The sequence below is a fragment of the Cyprinus carpio genome, chromosome A12 (assembly GCF_018340385.1).
Source record: "Cyprinus carpio isolate SPL01 chromosome A12, ASM1834038v1, whole genome shotgun sequence".
NCBI classification, from domain to species: Eukaryota; Metazoa; Chordata; class Actinopteri; order Cypriniformes; family Cyprinidae; genus Cyprinus; species Cyprinus carpio.
In genome coordinates, this window is record NC_056583.1 from 12187003 (window position 1) to 12205679 (window position 18677).

Genomic DNA, 18677 nt, shown 5'->3' on the forward strand with positions numbered 1-18677 from the left:
TTAAAATTGTTAAAAAAAAAAAAAAAAAAAAAAACCTGTTGTACATAATGTTCTACATGCTTTCTGACTGATGGTTCATACTGTTTTGGTAAGTTAAAGTAAGCAAAAGCCTTTTTAGTAAAATCCCAACAATGTCCAGCTTCAGAGATTATGGTACATTTGCACGCTGTATTTGAGATTTTCTTTTATAGTTTGTCCAATGGTTCAATAAACTAATCCATTTGATTAAAAAAAGAGGCCTATTTCAATAGTCAAGTTTTACATTGTTACATAAAGATAACTCTTATTGTTTTCCAGGGTTAAACTGTTCCCAGGACATAATTATAAAGGGGTTAAAATTACTCCCCATCATGTTTAAACATCAAAAACAAAGAGTTTAATGTACATTTATACTAACTCCCATGCCCACACAGTCTCACAAAACAAGGGTGTGGCTTTAACTGAGCAGGTGAATATGCCATTTCTGAGAAGTCAGCAAATTGTAAGCATGAATCACATAAGTGTAGCAGATCATGATACACTTTTTAATATATACTTACCTTTATGTCATTCTAAATGGAAAAGAGCATTTTGTTTTCTACAGAAGACAGAAAGTTATACAGGTTTGGAAGGGCATGAGGTGATTAAATTATGAAAAATTACACAAGGACATTTTTTCTGTCTGGGCTGACGATATCGATTTATCAGTCCAACTGTATAAAAACATTCCATTTTAATGTACCATAGCATAAACACATTCTGTTTATGGTAAACACAAGCTGATTTGTGCACATTCAGTGCTTACATTAAAAACTGAAGACTAGTCATGCAGGTTGTGTCACACATCCTGATCAGAGCATGTGAGCACCAACCAACCAATCAGATCACATGATATGTTATCATCTGACATATCAAACTGCGCCATTTAACCCTTCTGCTCCGCTTAACTGGAATTTCAGTAGTCTGGCATTCTTACAAGAAGTGCTAAACATTACAAGCACGCACAGACTCATACCTGTACACACACACACGCACACACACATACGTTTTTGAAATAATGTACATTCCATATTAGGATCCAAAACAACAGAACATTTTAATAAAATGGACACCTTTAAATGAGATTTAGTTAAACAAGTGCCAAAGAGACTTTTGTGTTGTACAAAAACAAGTGACTTTCATATGTTCTTTTTTTTTTTTTTTTACATTCAAAATACATTCAAAACACTTCCCGTCTGTATTGTGCCTGTATCAAAGGTCTACAGTTTAAAAGACTCCTCCCATTTTAAGAACTCTCGATCTGCCAGGATGCAGTTGATTTAGTCTATGCCATAGTCTGAGTCTTGGCGACGATGCCGGCAGCCTGGATAACACGGTATCGCTCTCGGAGGTTGCGTCGCCGGACGTGCTCGTTGGTGATTTCCAGTACATTTGCTTCCGGAAACCAGCCTTTCTGTCCATCAGATAGACGGATTCCTTCACACCATCCTAAAGAAGGCAAGAAGTGGTCAGATGGATGAACAAAAATAAATTCGAAAACACATTTCAACATGTCAGATGTGCTTCCGATAAATGGAAGGTACTGTATAGTGTGACACACCTTCGTTGGTTTTGCGCACGACGTTAATGATCTCTGTGGGCTCCAGATTTAATTCATCTGCTTGGTTTGCCACATACTGCTCCACACACTGCACCTGAGGGCAATCTGTCACACAAAGACACATATGGTTAGAAAGAAAGTTATCTGTAGAGAGAAAAGAATGTGATCAAAATAAAAGAAAAGGCAAGCACTGACACGTCACATATGAATATAAACCTGAGCGGCTCAGAGAAATAAGCACCCACACTTACCCCAATCTTCATATATGACTTCTTCTTGATCATTGTGGGGGTTGTCAGGATTGGGGAATGCTGCCAACCACCTGTGCAGGTCAGATCTGATTGGAGAGATTGAAGAAAAGTGACATATACAGTCTTTAAAAGCAGCGTACATCCTTATAGTCAAACTGACTATATAATACTGAAGATTACATTTATGATTTATACAAAATTGAAAAAAAAAAAGCATTTCCCCCCCCCCAAAATTGTGGTACATACTGTACATTCTGATACATTGTTAATATTAAATTATTATTTTTTTGTACATTTGTATTCCTTTTAATGCAATGATTATACATACACCAAACATTTTGGGAAAGTTTTTTTATTTTTTTTTTTTATTATTACTTTTATTCAGCAGGGGTGCAGTACATTGATCAATAGTGAGAGTTAAAGGGATACTTCACCCCAAAATGAAAATTTTGTCATTAATCACTTACCCCATGTCGTTCCAAACCCATAAAAGCTTCGTTCATCTTCGGAACACAATTTAAGATATTTTGGATGAAAACCGGGAGGCCTGTGACTGTCCCATAGACTGCCAAATAAATTACACTGTCTCTCCATATCACCGTATGCTGCGTATGCTCTTCTGTATCAGCCAGGCCACAAGGATGCACTGTTTTCTTTCAAATCAAAGCTAAATACACGTAGAAACAGCGCATCCTTGTGGCACGGCTGATACAGAAGGGCATACGGTGATATGGAGAGACACAGAGGAGACTGTTGACAAAGGAATTGTTGAATAAAAACGTTATTTTTGTTTTCTTCGCTTACAAAAAGTGTTCCCTTCGCTTCATATAACCCAGATTGCACGTCTGATGGCAGATGGACTATTCTGACGATGTCTTTCATACTTTTCTGGACCTTGACACTGTTATTTATTTGGCAGTCTATTGGACAGTCTCAAGCCTCCCGGTTTTCATCCAAAATATCTTAAATTGTGTTCCGAAGAGGAACAAAGCTTTTTACGGGTTTGGAACATCATGGGGGTAAGTGATTAATGACAAAATTTTCATTTTGGGGTGGAGTATCCCTTTAAGACACTTTGGTTTGGAGTGTTTCTTTTTGAGAATAATTGATGTAATTTTGAAAAAAATTATTTATTTAAGATTATTTTATTGATGTATAACAATTTTTTTCTTCAATATTCATTATAAGGAACGTTTACTGAGCAGCAAATTAGTATATTGAATGATTTCTGAAGGATCATGTGACACTGATGACTGAATTAAAGGCTGCTTTAGCTTTGCTATCACAGGAATAAATTTCATTTTAAAATATATTAAAATATAAAACAGTTCTTTTAAAGTTATTTCATTTTACTTTTTTTTTTTTACAGCATTTTTGATCAAATAATTGCAGCCTTGGTAAACATATTCAAAATGTTAAAAAATATATATATAGAAAAAGAAAAAAAACAATGTTTAAATGGTAGTGTACATTGAAAAGACTTGTATATGTGAATTACAGAAAAAAAAAATCTCGGTTGAGTAAAATAAATAATATGCACGCACTGTGTAGGAGCTTTCAAAACTCTCTCCATCTGGCGTCCCTGATGATTCTCCAGCAGTGTCAGACAGAAGCTGTGCTCAATGTTTAGGACAGCTGTGTCCTCCCTGAAAGGCTGAACCTGGACCAGGGAGCGATGGGCATGATCAAGGACTACATACCGCTCAGAACTGCAGCACGGGGAAAGAGAAGACGAAATAAATGAGTGAAGTCTGATTCAGAAACAATAGGATTAGTGAAACAGTTATTGAAAAAGGTGTGATACTATTTAAACCATAATTAAAAAGTGAATACAAATAAATGGCGTGTCAACATAATGCAGTGTTTTGTAACCCTCATAAAACAAACAGGTTTTTCAGCTTTCTACCTTTTCTTGCTGGCAATGATAAGCAGGTCATTGAAGAGAAAGAGGTAGACGGGGCTGAATTTGGGGCGGAGGTTCAAGAATGTTCCTCCTCTGTTTACTTCCTGAAGCTCTCCTCGTTTCTCCAAATATCGTGTTTGAGAGACAATTGGCACTGCCTGAATAGTTTTTAATACAATTTTTATTTCAAAAAACATTTCATGATTTTAAACCATAATAATTAAGATTCTAAACTATTTTAGGTCACTAATCAAAAGTTTTGCATTTCTGAAATTCATTTTAATTATTTTTTTAATACTTTTTTAAGCTCATATAATTTGTCATTTTTTTCATTATTAAAAAATAAAATCAGAGCAACTTTCACTAGGGGTCTCTGAATTTTAAATCTCACTGTAACCAACGGTTTCATTAAAACAACAATCAATTGCTCACCTTTAGTTTGTCGAACTCCAGCATACCATTAATCTGAATCAGTTCCTCCATCTGCTTCATTTTACCAACCTGAGTATTACATTCTTCAATGATCTGTGAGGATATGCGTGAGAAGTTTTTTAAGATCACATCTGACAACACAGCCATAAACAATACACACAATCACCAAAACATTCTTTCCATGCAGACAAATGAAACTGAATACATCATGACATGGCAAACATTAAACATGACCTATTTTGGTTCCTTCATGAACAAAAAAAGTCCTTTATTTGCCTAATGCTATAAAATCTACTTTATTACAGTAGTTATCCTTGACTCTAACTAAATTATGGCAGCCTTATATAATCTGAAACATATATTTCTAGTGAGCCGACCTGCATTTACCTTTGTTTTCCACTCTCTCTCCCCCCTCATTCTCGCTCTTTTCCTTTTATCTTCCTCTCTAATAGGCTATTTTGAGAACAATGAGGTCTAGTTTGATCATAGATCAGTGGGTGAGGAGTGGCTTTATAATGAGAGGAAAAACAGGGTGCATACCTTGGACACAGAGTCCAGAGCTTTAGAAGCTGTTTGTTCCTTATCCGTCCCGACGGCTGTTCTCTTTAGGATGTTCTGATGAAAGAAAAAAAGAATTTTTTACAAATCAGAATTATCTTCATATTACCAGGATCACTTTAAGACAACTCAGCTTGATAATAATGTGATGTCTTACAAACCAAGTATAATTGTGAAAAAAAAAAACCTTTTACATACATTCTACAGTTTACAATATTGGGGTCATTAAGATATGTTTTTGAAAGACGTTTCTTATGCTCACCAAGGCTGCATTTATTTGATCAAAAATACAGTAAAATTGTGAAATATTAAAGGGATACTCCACCCCAAAATGAAAATTTTGTCATTAATCTCTTACCACCATGTCGTTCCAAACCCGTAAAAGCTCTGTTCGTCTTCGGAACACAATTTAAGATATTTTGGATGAAAACCTGGAGGCTTGAGACTGTCAGTTTTTGTAAGCGAAGAAAACAAAAATAATGACTTTATTCAATAATTCCTTTGTCAACGGTCTCCTCTATGTCTCTCCATATCACCGTCTGCTGTGTATGCTCTTCTGTGTCATCCACGCCACAAGGATGTGCGGTTTTATTTCAAATCAAAGCTAAATACACGTAGAAACAGCGCATTCTTGTGGCGCGGATGATACAGAAGAGCATACACAGCATACAGTGATATGCACAGAGGAGACCGTTGACAAAGGAATTATTGAATAAAGTTGTTATTATTGGTTTTTTTTTTCGCTTTTTCGCTTACAAAAAGTGTTCCCGTTGCTTCATATAACCCAGATTGCACGTCTGATGGCAGATGGAGTATTCTGACGACAACTTTCATACCTTTTATGGACCTTGACACTGTTATTTATTTGGCAGTCTATGGGACAGTCTCAAGCCTCCAGGTTTTCATCCAAAATATCTTAAATTGGTTTGGAACGACATGGGGGTAAGTGATTAATGACAAATTTTGGGGGGGTAGAGTATCCCTTTAATGCAATTTAAAATGATTGTTTTCTATTTTAATATATTTTAAAATGTAATTTATTCCTGTGATGACAAAGCTGATTTTTCAGCAGTTTTTTCACTATCATATGATCCTTCATATGATCCTCTGTTGCTCAAGATACATTCTTCTTTCAACAATGTTGAAAACGGTCAAGGCTGCTTAGTATTTTTGTGGAAAGTGTGATACATTTTTTTCAGGATTCTTAGACGAATAGACAGTTCAAAAGAAGAGCATTCTAAGGTGGATTATGTGAGTTATTCACCCACCTCGATGAGCATTTTAATGCGTGTGATTCGCTGGAAGGGCAGCAACATGAAGGACATGAAGGGCAGTCGTTGACAAATGGGCGACTCCTGGAGTCGGGTGATTACAGTCGCAAATTGAGTGTTAGTTTGCCTGTGACAGATATTAGGTGAGAGAATACAAAATACATTTAAATGGATGATTAAAAAAAACAGTTTTTGAGTCCTTGCTTGTGTGTGTAGACGTATGAGTTTCTCACATGAGATTACTGTAGGTCTTTTCCTGATAAATCTGGTTTCGAACATAGTCGATATACGCAGGAAAATGATGTTGGGCATGATAGTGGATGATGTCACAGATGTCAGAAATGATGACACTCTCATCTACACGCTCCTCTAGGTCCTTTAGAAACCTGTGAATATCAATAGACAATGGTATTTGTAAATTAATGTTTGTAATGCTGTGACTTGTTTAACAGGCTACACTGCATTGTCGAAGCATTAGACTATTAGATGATGATGTATTTATCCTCCTGAGATTTCATGTTTAATCGTTTTCTACTCTAATTATTGTAATAAAACATCAAACGCCGCTGTGTCAGCAAACTCTGATGGGTTACACCTGGCAAAGCATTTGTAGCAGTAAAATAACAATTTTGCAAATATAGTCTAAGGGGTTCATGTATACAAACCAAACTAATTTGTGGGTTCAGGCAGTGCTATTTCAGCAAATCTAAACTGTAAGTGTCTGCATTTTACACACACAGGTACTCACCTCTCGCTGACCTCTCGGATGCGCAGAATGTTCGAGAAGAGGGTTTTTTTGTCCATGTTAATAAGAGTGTCATTCAACTCACTTGACTCCATAAAATGATCTGTTATGACACGCAGAGAGCGCAAATACGACATTTCTGATGTAATCACCTCGAACATGCTCTACACACAGAGAAGGGGAAAACATAATTATTATTTAAATGCAACTTACTCTTCAATTTAGTAATTTCACTTTTATCTTCTGTATTGTATTACACTGTATTGTGTTATTGCACTTCTTGTAATGTATTAATACAATTAAAAAAACTGAATATAGAAAATAATACGTTTGTACTATTAATATTTTTTGGTGCATTTTGAAATTATTTTTAGAACAATTGAGAAAATTTTCCCTCAAAATTCCCTGATTACTATAATGCATCTACATTTTTTTTTTTATGTAGTAATTTTTTAACACTTATAAATAGTTTATTAAAACAACACTTTGTTTAAAAACACATTACATTACAGCAATAAGAATGGGATTTTGTTGCATTATGGTCATTAATTGACAAGGAAAAAAAAAACTTAATGTTCTCTATCCACAGTGCCTTAATTTTCTATTCAGTAGTTAAATTCACTACTGTTCAAAACAATTATTATTTTTTTTTTAAAACAAGGATGCATTCATTAGGAATGCATTAAATTGATCAAAAGAAATCAACTATTTATTATTATTTTGAAGACATTTATAATAAATGCAGTACAACTGTTTTCAACATTTCCCCAATAATAAGAAATGTTTCTGAAAATTCAGCTTTGCCATCACAGGAATAAATTACATTTAAAAATATAGTAAAAGAAAAATTTTTATTGTAATAATATTTGACAGTTTTACTGTTTTTAATATACTTTTGATCAAATAACTGCAGCCTTGGTGAGCATTAGAGACTTAAAACAATCTTACTGACCCCAATCTTTTGAACAGTAGTGTATATGTACATATTTGTGAGATGAACACTCTTCATACTTCCTTTCCCATTCACCCCTTTCCATCCTGTCTTCTCTTAGAGATTTCCATCCTCTCTTTCTTCTCGTTTCCTCTCAAATCACTTTTTCCATATTCCCAAACACATATTCTGTCATCTCAGCACTTGCTAAGAAGTACATGCTCTCCTCCGTGTTCATTGAGGATTTCTGCTCACCTCTTGGTACTTGCACTCCTCTGAACTTAGGGTCTGCAAGACACCACTGTCTCGTACTGTTTGCTGCTCCCGCCATAAATTGGCCTGCTTGAGATTTGGAACACTACTGGATCTGTGTTTTTCTCCTTTCTCTGGGCTGGATGTATTGTGTGGGTCCATCTGGAAGTCCATGCTGGTTTTACTGATGTTGCGACATACTGTCCTCCTGATCTCCTTGTGTATATATGTTTCTGTGTAAAACTGATACAGCTCTGCAAGGGTCAGAAAATATGGCATTAAACTCAACCCCCTAAAATCTATTTATTGAGAAATATATGAATGACACCATTCTTCACAATTTCTTTATAGTGCTTCTTTCTTAACTTTCATCTGCCTTACAATTTTCAATTTAAAACTGGTAATTTATTAATTTAGAAAAAAATGATACCCTCAGACGCCCCAGCTTCCAAGTCAACAGATTTTTGGTGATGTGGAATGACTCGTGGAGATCTAGAGCTGAGACAGAGATTGAGTTACACACATAGTAAAGACAAATATGACAGTTGTGTGACTACAATATTAAAGCTTAAGAGAGCAGAGACTCTTTGAGAGGTGAAAGAAATATAAAAAACATAAACATATATACTTCTCAGTGGATCCACATTTTTCCCCATCAGCCCCTGCACTGTCATTCTCATCTGTTGATGTCAACAAAGGAGAAACCAACAATTAAGTACCATAAAACAAATACACAGACTTAACTATCACTTTAGTTTCGGGTGAACTATCGCTTTAAGCTTTTGATCAATTTGAATAAGTTGACGTTAATTTGAACATTTACTAATACATTATTGAAATCAAAAGTTTTATCTGCTAATATTATTTAAGAACTGAGCTAACATGAACTAACAATGAACGTTAGCAAAAATTAAAAATACTGTAACAAATGTCTTGCTCATTGTTAGTTACTGGTGCATATTACTTACTGAAATAAAAGTCCTTTAGTAAATAAAAGTACTGAAATGATTACAACTAAAATAAAAAGAAAACTAAATAGAAATATTTAAAATAATAATAATAAAAATGTCCAAATCAAATAACAAAATTGCTAAAAGGAAATTAAAAACTGAAAATATAAAAATAAAAGCGAATTCAAAATATTAACAAATAATATGTATATAAAATAACACAGTTTGGAACATTGAAGACATAATTTTCAATTTTGATTTTTTTTAAAGAACATAAATAGGGTGCATTTTGATTCCATGCCTGCTTTGAATGTCTTTATGTACCTATAGATTTGAGAGAATAACTGCTGAGGCGTCTTCCGTTCTCATAGGTCTTGGCTGGCGGTGGTGGTGGAGCTCTTTGTGGACGGGGACTGGCAGGTGGGCTGCACTTTTTAGGGGGAAGCAGAGGGGAGCCAGGGCGTGCTAGAGGCTGAGGCAGAATAATGCGAGGTGGACCCCTGTTATCTAAAGGCATCCTGGGAGGAATGGCTGGAGGTGAGTCCTTGCTTACAGTGTCCGACCCCTTCTGAGGTCTGGGTGGAATGACCACCTCCAGGCTAACATCGTAGATGGACTCCTCTGGCTCCTCCAAAGACTGATCTTTGGGGACGTTTAGAGGAGTCTGAGGAAATGGGACAACAGAGGCGATCAACGTTGGAGGTCCAGGGTCTGATTTCCTCCTCAGCTGCTGTTCTATTAGGTTTCGAGTCTCCTGAAACTTGCCTTTTTTAACTTGCAGTTCCTCCTTCTTGTTCTCATCTTCAGCTATTGACTCACTCAAAGAATCCGACTCCTTATTTGAATTGTCTTCATTCTCTCCCTCTCCGCTTTTGTTCTGATCCTCCGTGTCACTGTATTCAATCTCATCATCTTTACCCTCGTCATCATCCTGCTCGCTTATTGGCACCCATACGAGCTTCATGCCAGGCTTCTGCAGGTGACATATACAGCCGCAGTTCTTCTCACACTGAGGCTCTGGAAGAGGGCTGGAATCCTGCTCTTCTCGCAGTTTGCCGCCTTCTTTTCCATCAGGAGCTAGAAGAGGATATGGATTATGGTAAGGCTTTGAATGAACTTTAAGATGGGTCAATAACATGATGCTATTTTTTTTTTTTTTTTGCTATTATTTTTCATAAATACATTAAAAATGCAATTCACTCAATGACCGGAATATGACTATGCATGTTTTTGTATTAAAAATCAATCAGAAATATTTTTTGAAAATGTCAAAAATGTCAGGATGACTTACAGTTGCAATCAAACTTTTTCAACCCCCATTACAAATCAGGTTTACTGGCAAAATGTACAGACTTTACAATGAACAAATCAAACAAAAGTAATTGAATAACGAAATACAGCAAATGTTTCAAGTGGTTTCCCCACTTATTCTTCAAAAATGCAAAGCAGCCCCAGTGCATCACCGAGCCACCACCATGCTTAAAAAGATGGGACAGACACAGGACTCCCGATTCTCATCCAAAATATCTTAAATTGTGGTCCGAAAACAAACAAAGCCTTTACAGGTTTGGAACGACATGGGGGTAAGTAATTAATGACAAAATTTTCATTTTGGGGTGGAGTATCCCTTTAACTGTAGGCAGTGTTCTTTTCAGTCTATGATTCATTCTTCTTCCTCCAGACATACTGCTGATCCATCGAGCCAAGAAGTTACAGTTTTGTTTCATCATTCCACAGAACAGAATCCCAAAACTTCTGTGGCTTATTTATGTGATTTTGTGCAAAATTGGAGCCATCATCTTGGAGTTTTGGCATGGAAACGGCCTGCATTAAAGGGATAGTTCACCCAAAAATCAAAATTATGTCATTAATGACTCACCCTCATGTCGTTCCAAACCCGTGAGACCTCCGTTCATCTTCGGAACACAGTTTAAGATATTTTAGATTTAGTTCGAGAGCTTTCTGTCCCTCCATTGAGAATGTATGTACGGTATACTGTCCACGTCCAGAAAGGTAATAAAAACATCTTCAAAGTAGTCCATGTGACATCAGAGGGTCCGTTAGAAATTTTTTGAAGCATCGAAAATACATTTTGGTCCAAAAATATCAAAAACTACGACTTTATTCAGCATTGACTTCTCTCCCGGGTCTGTTATGAGCGCGTTCACAACACTGCAGTTTAGTGATATCCGGTTCGCGAACGAATCACTCGATGTAACCGGATCTTCTTGAACCAGTTCACCAAATCGAACTGAATCGTTTGAAAACGGTTCGCGTCAACAATAAGCATTAATCCACAAATTACTTAAACTGTTAACTTTTTTAACATGGCTGACACTCCCTCTGAGTTCAAATAAACCAATATCCCGGAGTAATTCATTTACTCAAACAGTACACTGACTGAACCGAGCCAGATAACGAACGAAACATTGACTCGTTCTCGAGTCAAGAACCGGTTGCATCGGTTTTCGGATCACCGGTAGTGATGGGAAGTTCTGTTCTTCTCCGCGAACCGGTTCTTTCGGACAGTTTGATTCAATAAACCGGTTGCCGAAAACGGTTCACCAGTGCTTTTGCGCTCGACGTAATGACTTCATTGGCGATGATTGCCCTTGATTCAAGCCTTCGGTTTACCCGCGCTCATAACATTAGCACAGAATCGGTTCAGAATCAGTCACCAAAAGAACCAGTTCGGTTCAGACGCGCTGTGTGTCAGTCTGAATCACGCATGCGCAGTATCATCAGCTCCTCGGTTCTCGAACCGGACGCGTCCGACAGAAAAGGTTCTTGACTCGAGAACGAGTCAATGTTTCGTTCGTTATCTGGCTCGGTTCAGTCAGTGTACTGTTTGAGTAAATGAATTACTCCGGGATATTGGTTTATTTGAAAAAAGTTAACAGCTTAAGTCATTTGTGGATTAATGCTTATTGTTGACGCGAACCGTTTCAAACGATTCAGTTCGATTTGGTGAACTGGTTCAAGAAGATCCGGTTAAATCGAGTGATTCGTTCGCGAACCGGATATCACTAAACTGCAGCGTTGTGAACGCGCTCATAACAGACCCGGGAGAGAAGTCAATGCTGAATAAAGTCGTAGTTTTTGATATTTTTGGACCAAAATGTATTTTCGATGCTTGAAAAAATTCTAACGGACCCTCTGATGTCACATGGACTACTTTGAAGATGTTTTTATTACCTTTCTGGACGTGGACAGTATACCGTACATACATTCTCAATGGAGGGACAGAAAGCTCTCGGACTAAATCTAAAATATCTTATACTGTGTTCCGAAGATGAACGGAGGTCTCACGGGTTTGGAACGACATGAGGGTGAGTCATTAATGACATAATTTTGATTTTTGGGTGAACTATCCCTTTAATGCACCTTACTGTGCAAACTGAAACCTCAGTGCCTGTTGCCACCAAGTCTTGCTGCAGATCTTTTGCAGTCACTCAAGGGTTTTTCTGAACCTGCCTTCTCAGAAATCTGGTTGCAGCCATTGACAGCTTACTTTTTCTGTAACCACTGTTCCCTTATGTTTGAACTTGCGAACTATGCTTCCAACATTGTCTCTATGAACATTCAGTGCCTTCACTTTAGTTTTGTATCCTGTTCATTGTTTGTGAAGGATGATGATCTCTTTTTGGACCATTCTTCCAACTCAGGTATTTCACGTGTTTCTCCTCAAGCACACCTGGTGAAACTAATGAAGCCCTTGATTAATTGCAACAGGTGTGCTTGAGACAACACCTGTTTTGCAGATTTGTGCTGTTGTGTGGGATTCTGTTCAGTGGGTTGAATAGTTCTGACTGAGACTGTATTTTGTTGTATTTTCAGTTGAATTTGGGGAAACCACTTGAAACATTTGCTGTGTTGAACTATTTAAGATACTTTTGTTTGATTTGTTCATTGCAAACAGATGAAAGTCAACATTTTGCCAATGAACATGTGGGGGTTGAATAATTTTGACTGTAACTGTCCTGCTATTATAATAGAAAAAAACATGTCAGTAAAGAACCCCTGAAGGTTAGTTTGTGTTATTAAATGCTATTTTAACTATAAGGCAAGACACTAGGAAAACCATTGTTTGTATTTTTGTGGTTGTTAACCTTTAACTCTACTATGTCAACAAAATGAAGCAATCATTTTGAATCTGGCTTTATCCAATGTTTAGATTTCCATCCTGGAATTCTTCATTTCAGAAAATGTTACAAATTGTTAAGATTAAGATGTATTCAAGAGGTTAGAACATTTTTATTACTTTTTACTTTATGGTTATACCACATGACATTTTCATTACATTTAAACTACTTTTAAAACAGCAGAAAAGTTTTCTAAATCATATGAAACAAATATGGTACAAAGACTACATTTCTAAACCTTGATTTATGCACTGTATTTTTCTTTATGGATGCTCTTAAGTATCTTTGGCTCTTACATAAACATATGCAAAACAAGTTGCAGCAAAGACTGACTCTATAACCCTTAGTAGTACCATGACTGAATGTCTTTGCGGTACTCTAAACATTATATTGCTCTGGAAAGGCTTCATATCTTCATATCCTTTCCCATTTCCAGTGTATAAGATCTTAGATTACCATCTCGTCTCTGCTTCTGCTTTGACAGGTCCACCTCCCCCTTCGAGCCTGCTGTTATCAGTGCCGTCAACTTCTGCATGGAACCTTTGCGCTGTGTCGATCCCTCCTCCCCCTCCTTAACCCGAAGATCTTCAATCGCCTCAAATACATTTTGCTTAATCTTGCCAAATGCTCGTTTTAGCCCTTCTGCCATTTCACTATACCAGTGACCGACCTGCTCTAAGCTCTCTCAGATTCTGGACTAGTTGAGTGCACGAACTTAAGGGTAGGACACCGGTTTATTACCCCAGTAATCACTTAAGGTCCACTTGCATGTTACTTTCAAGCCTCTAAGACAGTCAAACTAGCTCAGTTCACATAATTGTCACTGTAAAAGAGTTTTATGAACACTATATTCTCAGATGATGTCCCATAGAGGAATGTTATGAAAAAAAAAAAAAAGTATTATTCCGGTTATGGCTCTTAAACTTTGAAACAGACTTTATTCTAAGTAAGTCTTTAGTGAGGCAGACAACTGAATTGCTAACAAAATATAATATTGCATAAATATGACTCAGTACTGAACATATAATATAGAAAATATATGTGCAGTACTGATCATATTTATCCTTTTTTTTTTTTGGTTTAGCCTATCATTCTTTTGTTTCAGTGTTGAGTCCATCAAGTTCCAAAAAAAAAGGTAAAATTCCAGAGTTATTTCCACCAAAACAACACCATTTACTCCTGCCATAATAAAATATTTAGTCATGCTCTCCAACCTTAATACATATTGTGGAAAAAGCTTTCAAGCTTTTTATTCATCATTACTGTTTTTACTGTATTTTTGATCAAATAAGTGCAGTCTTGGTGTTGCCCCCAAATTTTTGAACAGTAGTGTAGTTTTAATATAATTAATTCCAAGAGGGGTTATTTTATCCCCCACACCCATCTGTCCAAGTGTTCAGCAGACGACACAGACTGTATAATCCTACTGACCAACCAACAACAAAATGACCTCCGATTTGTTATGCCTGAATTAAGCTTCATTGAATTAGCAATAAAAAAATTAACAAACTAACTAAAACATCCAATACAAAAAAGTTGATCAATTTAATTGGAAGTGAACTAGCAATTTACATTCACGAGAGAAAAACACAGCTTTTTGCTTCACAAGACATTAACTGACAGACTGGAGTCTTGTGGATTACTTGAGGATTATTGGGATGCTTTTATCAATTGTTTGAACTCTCATTCCATTAACCCATTCACTGCAGAGGATACACTGGTAAGTAAGTAATGTAATGCTAAATTTCTCCAAATCTCAGTCTCATTTACATATTGGTTGGCCTAAAGGTGAGCAAATTTCAGCAAACTATTCCTTTAAGTTTACTGCTATTTAAAATGCTGTGACTGAATATTGTGAAAGAAACTTCCTGGAAACATGCATAGGTATTTAATGGAAGTAGGTCAAACAAATCCTGAAAATGAAAGTAAATACACCATACCTGAACGGCCTCCATCAACAGCACTCAAAGCTCCTTCTTGTCTCTCTTGGCTGTCCACCTCGTCTTTCTGTCCACTGTGATTTTGTCTGGTCTTTGGAGGCAGAGGAGGTGCCTTGCCAGCGCTGGTGAGGGAAGAACTTCTCAATTTGCGTCTGGGCTTTATTGCAGGAGGTCTTTGTTGTCTCCATTCTATGCTGGTGCTCTTTGGTGTATCTCCACTAGGAATCTTAGTCTCTGGCTTGCTAAATTTGTTGACTATCTTTTTGACATTCCCAGAGTTCTGTGAGGTTGCACCTTCCACAGATGACGTGTCTGAGGTATTATTGGATGGCTTAGTGGGAATCGGGGGTCTTTGTTTAACCTCAGGTTTTGAAGCCAGATGCGGAGACTCTTGAGAAGACATCTTGATGGTTTTGATGTTTTAACCAAAGCAACCTGGCCAATATGAGGCCATGCAGCAGGGTCACAGAGGGCCTTCAATCTTCAACCTGCAGTAACAAATAATTAGGGCATTAAACATTACTGATGCACCTTAACAAACTCTTTCCATCATTTAATCAATCCCAGAACACCTGACATTGCATTGTTTTCATTAGATATATTACAATTCTGGCTAATTCTGCTAAACTGACCATTATTTTCAAGTAATGGACAATAAATGGGCGATGTTAAAGTCACAATTAAACGGAATTCCGAGTCTAACAAATTAATCAAACATGAAAAAATGTAGTGGGGTGACTTGGTTGTATGTATCAATTTGTTGATTGGATTTTTGAAAAATAGGCGTTGCACATAAAAGTGGAGGCACATGAATGTGAACTGTGTGAATGTGAAGAGGCAGGACTAGATTATCGGAGTCTCGCAGATGAATTATTCAGATTTAAAACATGCATTTAGAAAATAGAGGAATTTTCATTTCATGCTCATTTATCTTATTTTGTACAATTAAAACACTAAAACCAAAATAAGTCATTTTAAATGCTACAAGTGACATCACAATATTTTAATATACAGTACAGAAATAACTACAGCCAATAACAGATATAGTACCAATATATTGTCCAACCCTAGTTTTCATTCTTTCAGTTTCATATCCCTCATGAAGAGTACTGTCATTGAAACCTCAGTCAGAGACAAAGTCCTCAGAACTACATATATATTTGTCAAGACGATTACCGTCTGGTAACTCATTAAATAAAATAAAGGGCACAGTGATCTTTGTACTTGAGTTGCCTCAAACCGTACAGGTACAAACACACTGGACTTTGCTCTTACATGTCACACTTTCGTATAAAATAGGAGCTGAACTTGCAATCAGACTGGTTCTTTAGCGAAACAGCATGCTGGAAACAGTATGAAATATAGCTAGGAATGTGTTTGTATGTCATGTTTGTAAAGTGCCAGGTTCTTTGACCTTTTGGATTATAAAAGCCTATGCATGTCTTAGGAATGCATGATGAGATTAAAGTAATATGATTAGGTGTTTATATAAAATTGCTTATTGTTTCTCCTTATTTAAAAACAATACTAATGACTTGAATGGAACTGACTGGCAATCTTGGCTTGGAATAAACCCATTCTGGATATTTTGGAAGGTAAAGGGTGTGTCAACATGACTTCCTTTGTCAGTAATTCTACATGCAGGTTGAACTTTGGCGTCACTGATTTCACTTGACTTGCACCCCTCAGACAGACTAAGCAGGTCTGTCAAGTTCTCTATACTGTGCTGCTGTGATTTCATTTGATATCCTGAACATACAAAGCTCAACATTAAAGAATACCAGAGAGAAATGCTTTCCCATGGGGTGAAACAGGATGCTTGGAAAGGTTACCATTAGAAGGGCGTTAATGTTTCGGCATTTTTACATCCTTCTGATATTTCAAACTTTAATAAGGTATAAACATCCCCTAAAGCAACAGGACACCCAAGTATCCCCTGCTGGGCAGTTTTTTCCAGAAATGTGTACAAGACACTTCCCCTCCCACCTATAAACATCTTGCGAATGGAATCTTCCTTTCCTGTTGTGAACCTTGGCTTTGCTTTCAAATTCCTGAGAATCATTGGGATATATATATATATATATATATATATATATATATATATATATATATATATATATATATATATATATATATATGTATGTATGTATAAACAGTATTTTTTTATGTAAAAATGCAGAAACTTTTCTGCTAGACTTAGATTATAGTATTTATAACTACCTGTAAATAAAAACAACAGATGTCTATAAGTCCCCTTTTAGATCGATAGAAGTGTGTGTGTGTGTGTACGTTTTTCTATCTTGTTGGGGATTAAACCTGAATACACACAGACTCATGGGGACTTGTGTCACCCTGGGGACCTAAACTGAGGTTTATAAACAAGCTTATAAATCATACAGAATGATTTTTTTTTTATTTTTTTTATTTTTTTTGAGAATGTAAAAATGCAGAAAGTTTTCTGTGAGAGGTAGGTTTAGGTGTAGGGTTGGTGTAGGGAGATAGAATATACGGTTTGTACATAATAAAAACCAATGGAGACGCCTATGGAGAGTCCCCACTAGGATAGTAAACCAGATGTGTGTGTGTTTGAAGGTTTTTTTTTTTTTTTTTTTTTTTGGTATTTGAGATATTGTAATCCATTGGGTTACAAATTCCTTTGTGTTGTCGGACCTAACATTTAATTTCTTACATAATCATTTCTGACAATGTTTCAGAAACAATGGACCAATGAAAAATGTAATCCAAAAGTCAATATTCCTAAGGATCTGCTGTGTGAACTGAATGTGGCAATGCAACGTGATGTAACCAATGACTCATTTTATTTGCCATTATTTTGTATGTCTGACAAAGTAACATTAGTTAAGATGCATTCACAACTGAGGCTGCTAAAAGTCATATCTGTTATATTACACCAGACTACTCACCAAATGTGTTTCACTCTCCTATATAATCCATAAAGAAAAGCGAATTCCTGAAACGTGTCCAGAGCAAACTTCCTCATAAAAACAAAAACATTAGAGTGGCGTGGTGTAACACTCACAGTGCACATGAACACAGCAGTGTACGAACAGTTATACAGTCACCCATGTTAATACATTTCTTTAAAATGACAGCAACAGATCGCCGCATTCCAGTACGAACTTCATAACCGTACGGATCTGATCAGACGTTACATATTCCCTCTTTTGTTGTCCTCTCCGGTAAATCCACGCGCATCTCCGGCTCTTTGTTTTCCTGCTCGTGAGCGTGTATCTGAACAGTGGGAGAGAAACAGTGTGATTAGTGGATCCCCTCCTCCCAACTCACCCTACCCTTTCCCATTTATGCCTATGCACACCCTCCTTTAGCTGCCACCCAGCGGAGACTCTTTGTGTTTGTGTGTGTGTGTGTGTGTGTGTGTGTGTGTGTGTGTGTCAGGTTAAGGGAATCAAGCAGAGTAAAACCTGAAATCATCTAGTTACGAAATGGTCATTTATTTACTATAAGCAAAACGGTTTAATAAACATAGAAAATAACATAGAATATATATAAAATATATATGCTTTACTGTGAGAACAGGCACGACACCAGATTTTTTTTTCTCAACCGGTGCTAAGGGGGGGCTAGACCAATATGTGGGGGTGCTAAGAAAATAAATTATATTGATGGCGTCAGAGTTACTTAATAAAGAAATTGGGCTAAACCGGGGATATTAAAAATTCTGACGGGGCCATTTTTTACTCC

At 36.6% G+C, this 18677-nt stretch overlaps 1 protein-coding gene across 3 annotated transcripts; it reads right to left on the bottom strand.

Annotated features, from left to right (window-relative positions):
• Positions 1 to 693: 693 nt before the first annotated feature.
• On the bottom strand, positions 694 to 18250 carry LOC109056004 (rho guanine nucleotide exchange factor 15-like). Of its 3 annotated transcripts, XM_042767570.1 has the most exons (16): positions 17879 to 18250; positions 14955 to 15442; positions 9197 to 9949; positions 8551 to 8602; positions 8353 to 8420; positions 7926 to 8176; positions 6743 to 6903; positions 6228 to 6380; positions 5992 to 6121; positions 4706 to 4780; positions 4166 to 4258; positions 3737 to 3891; positions 3375 to 3539; positions 1831 to 1916; positions 1580 to 1684; positions 694 to 1467 (listed from the first exon to the last, which is right to left on the bottom strand). In XM_042767570.1, exons 2-16 carry the CDS (start codon positions 15355 to 15357, stop codon positions 1304 to 1306), a joined length of 2814 nt encoding a protein of 937 aa, XP_042623504.1. In that variant the 5' UTR covers positions 15358 to 15442; positions 17879 to 18250; the 3' UTR covers positions 694 to 1303. The 3 variants fall into 3 exon arrangements, with proteins under 3 accessions (XP_042623504.1, XP_042623505.1, XP_042623506.1); XM_042767571.1 differs by lacking the exons at positions 14955 to 15442; positions 17879 to 18250 and adding an exon at positions 13471 to 13925; XM_042767572.1 differs by lacking the exons at positions 14955 to 15442; positions 17879 to 18250 and adding an exon at positions 12262 to 12903.
• Positions 18251 to 18677: the final 427 nt, after the last annotated feature.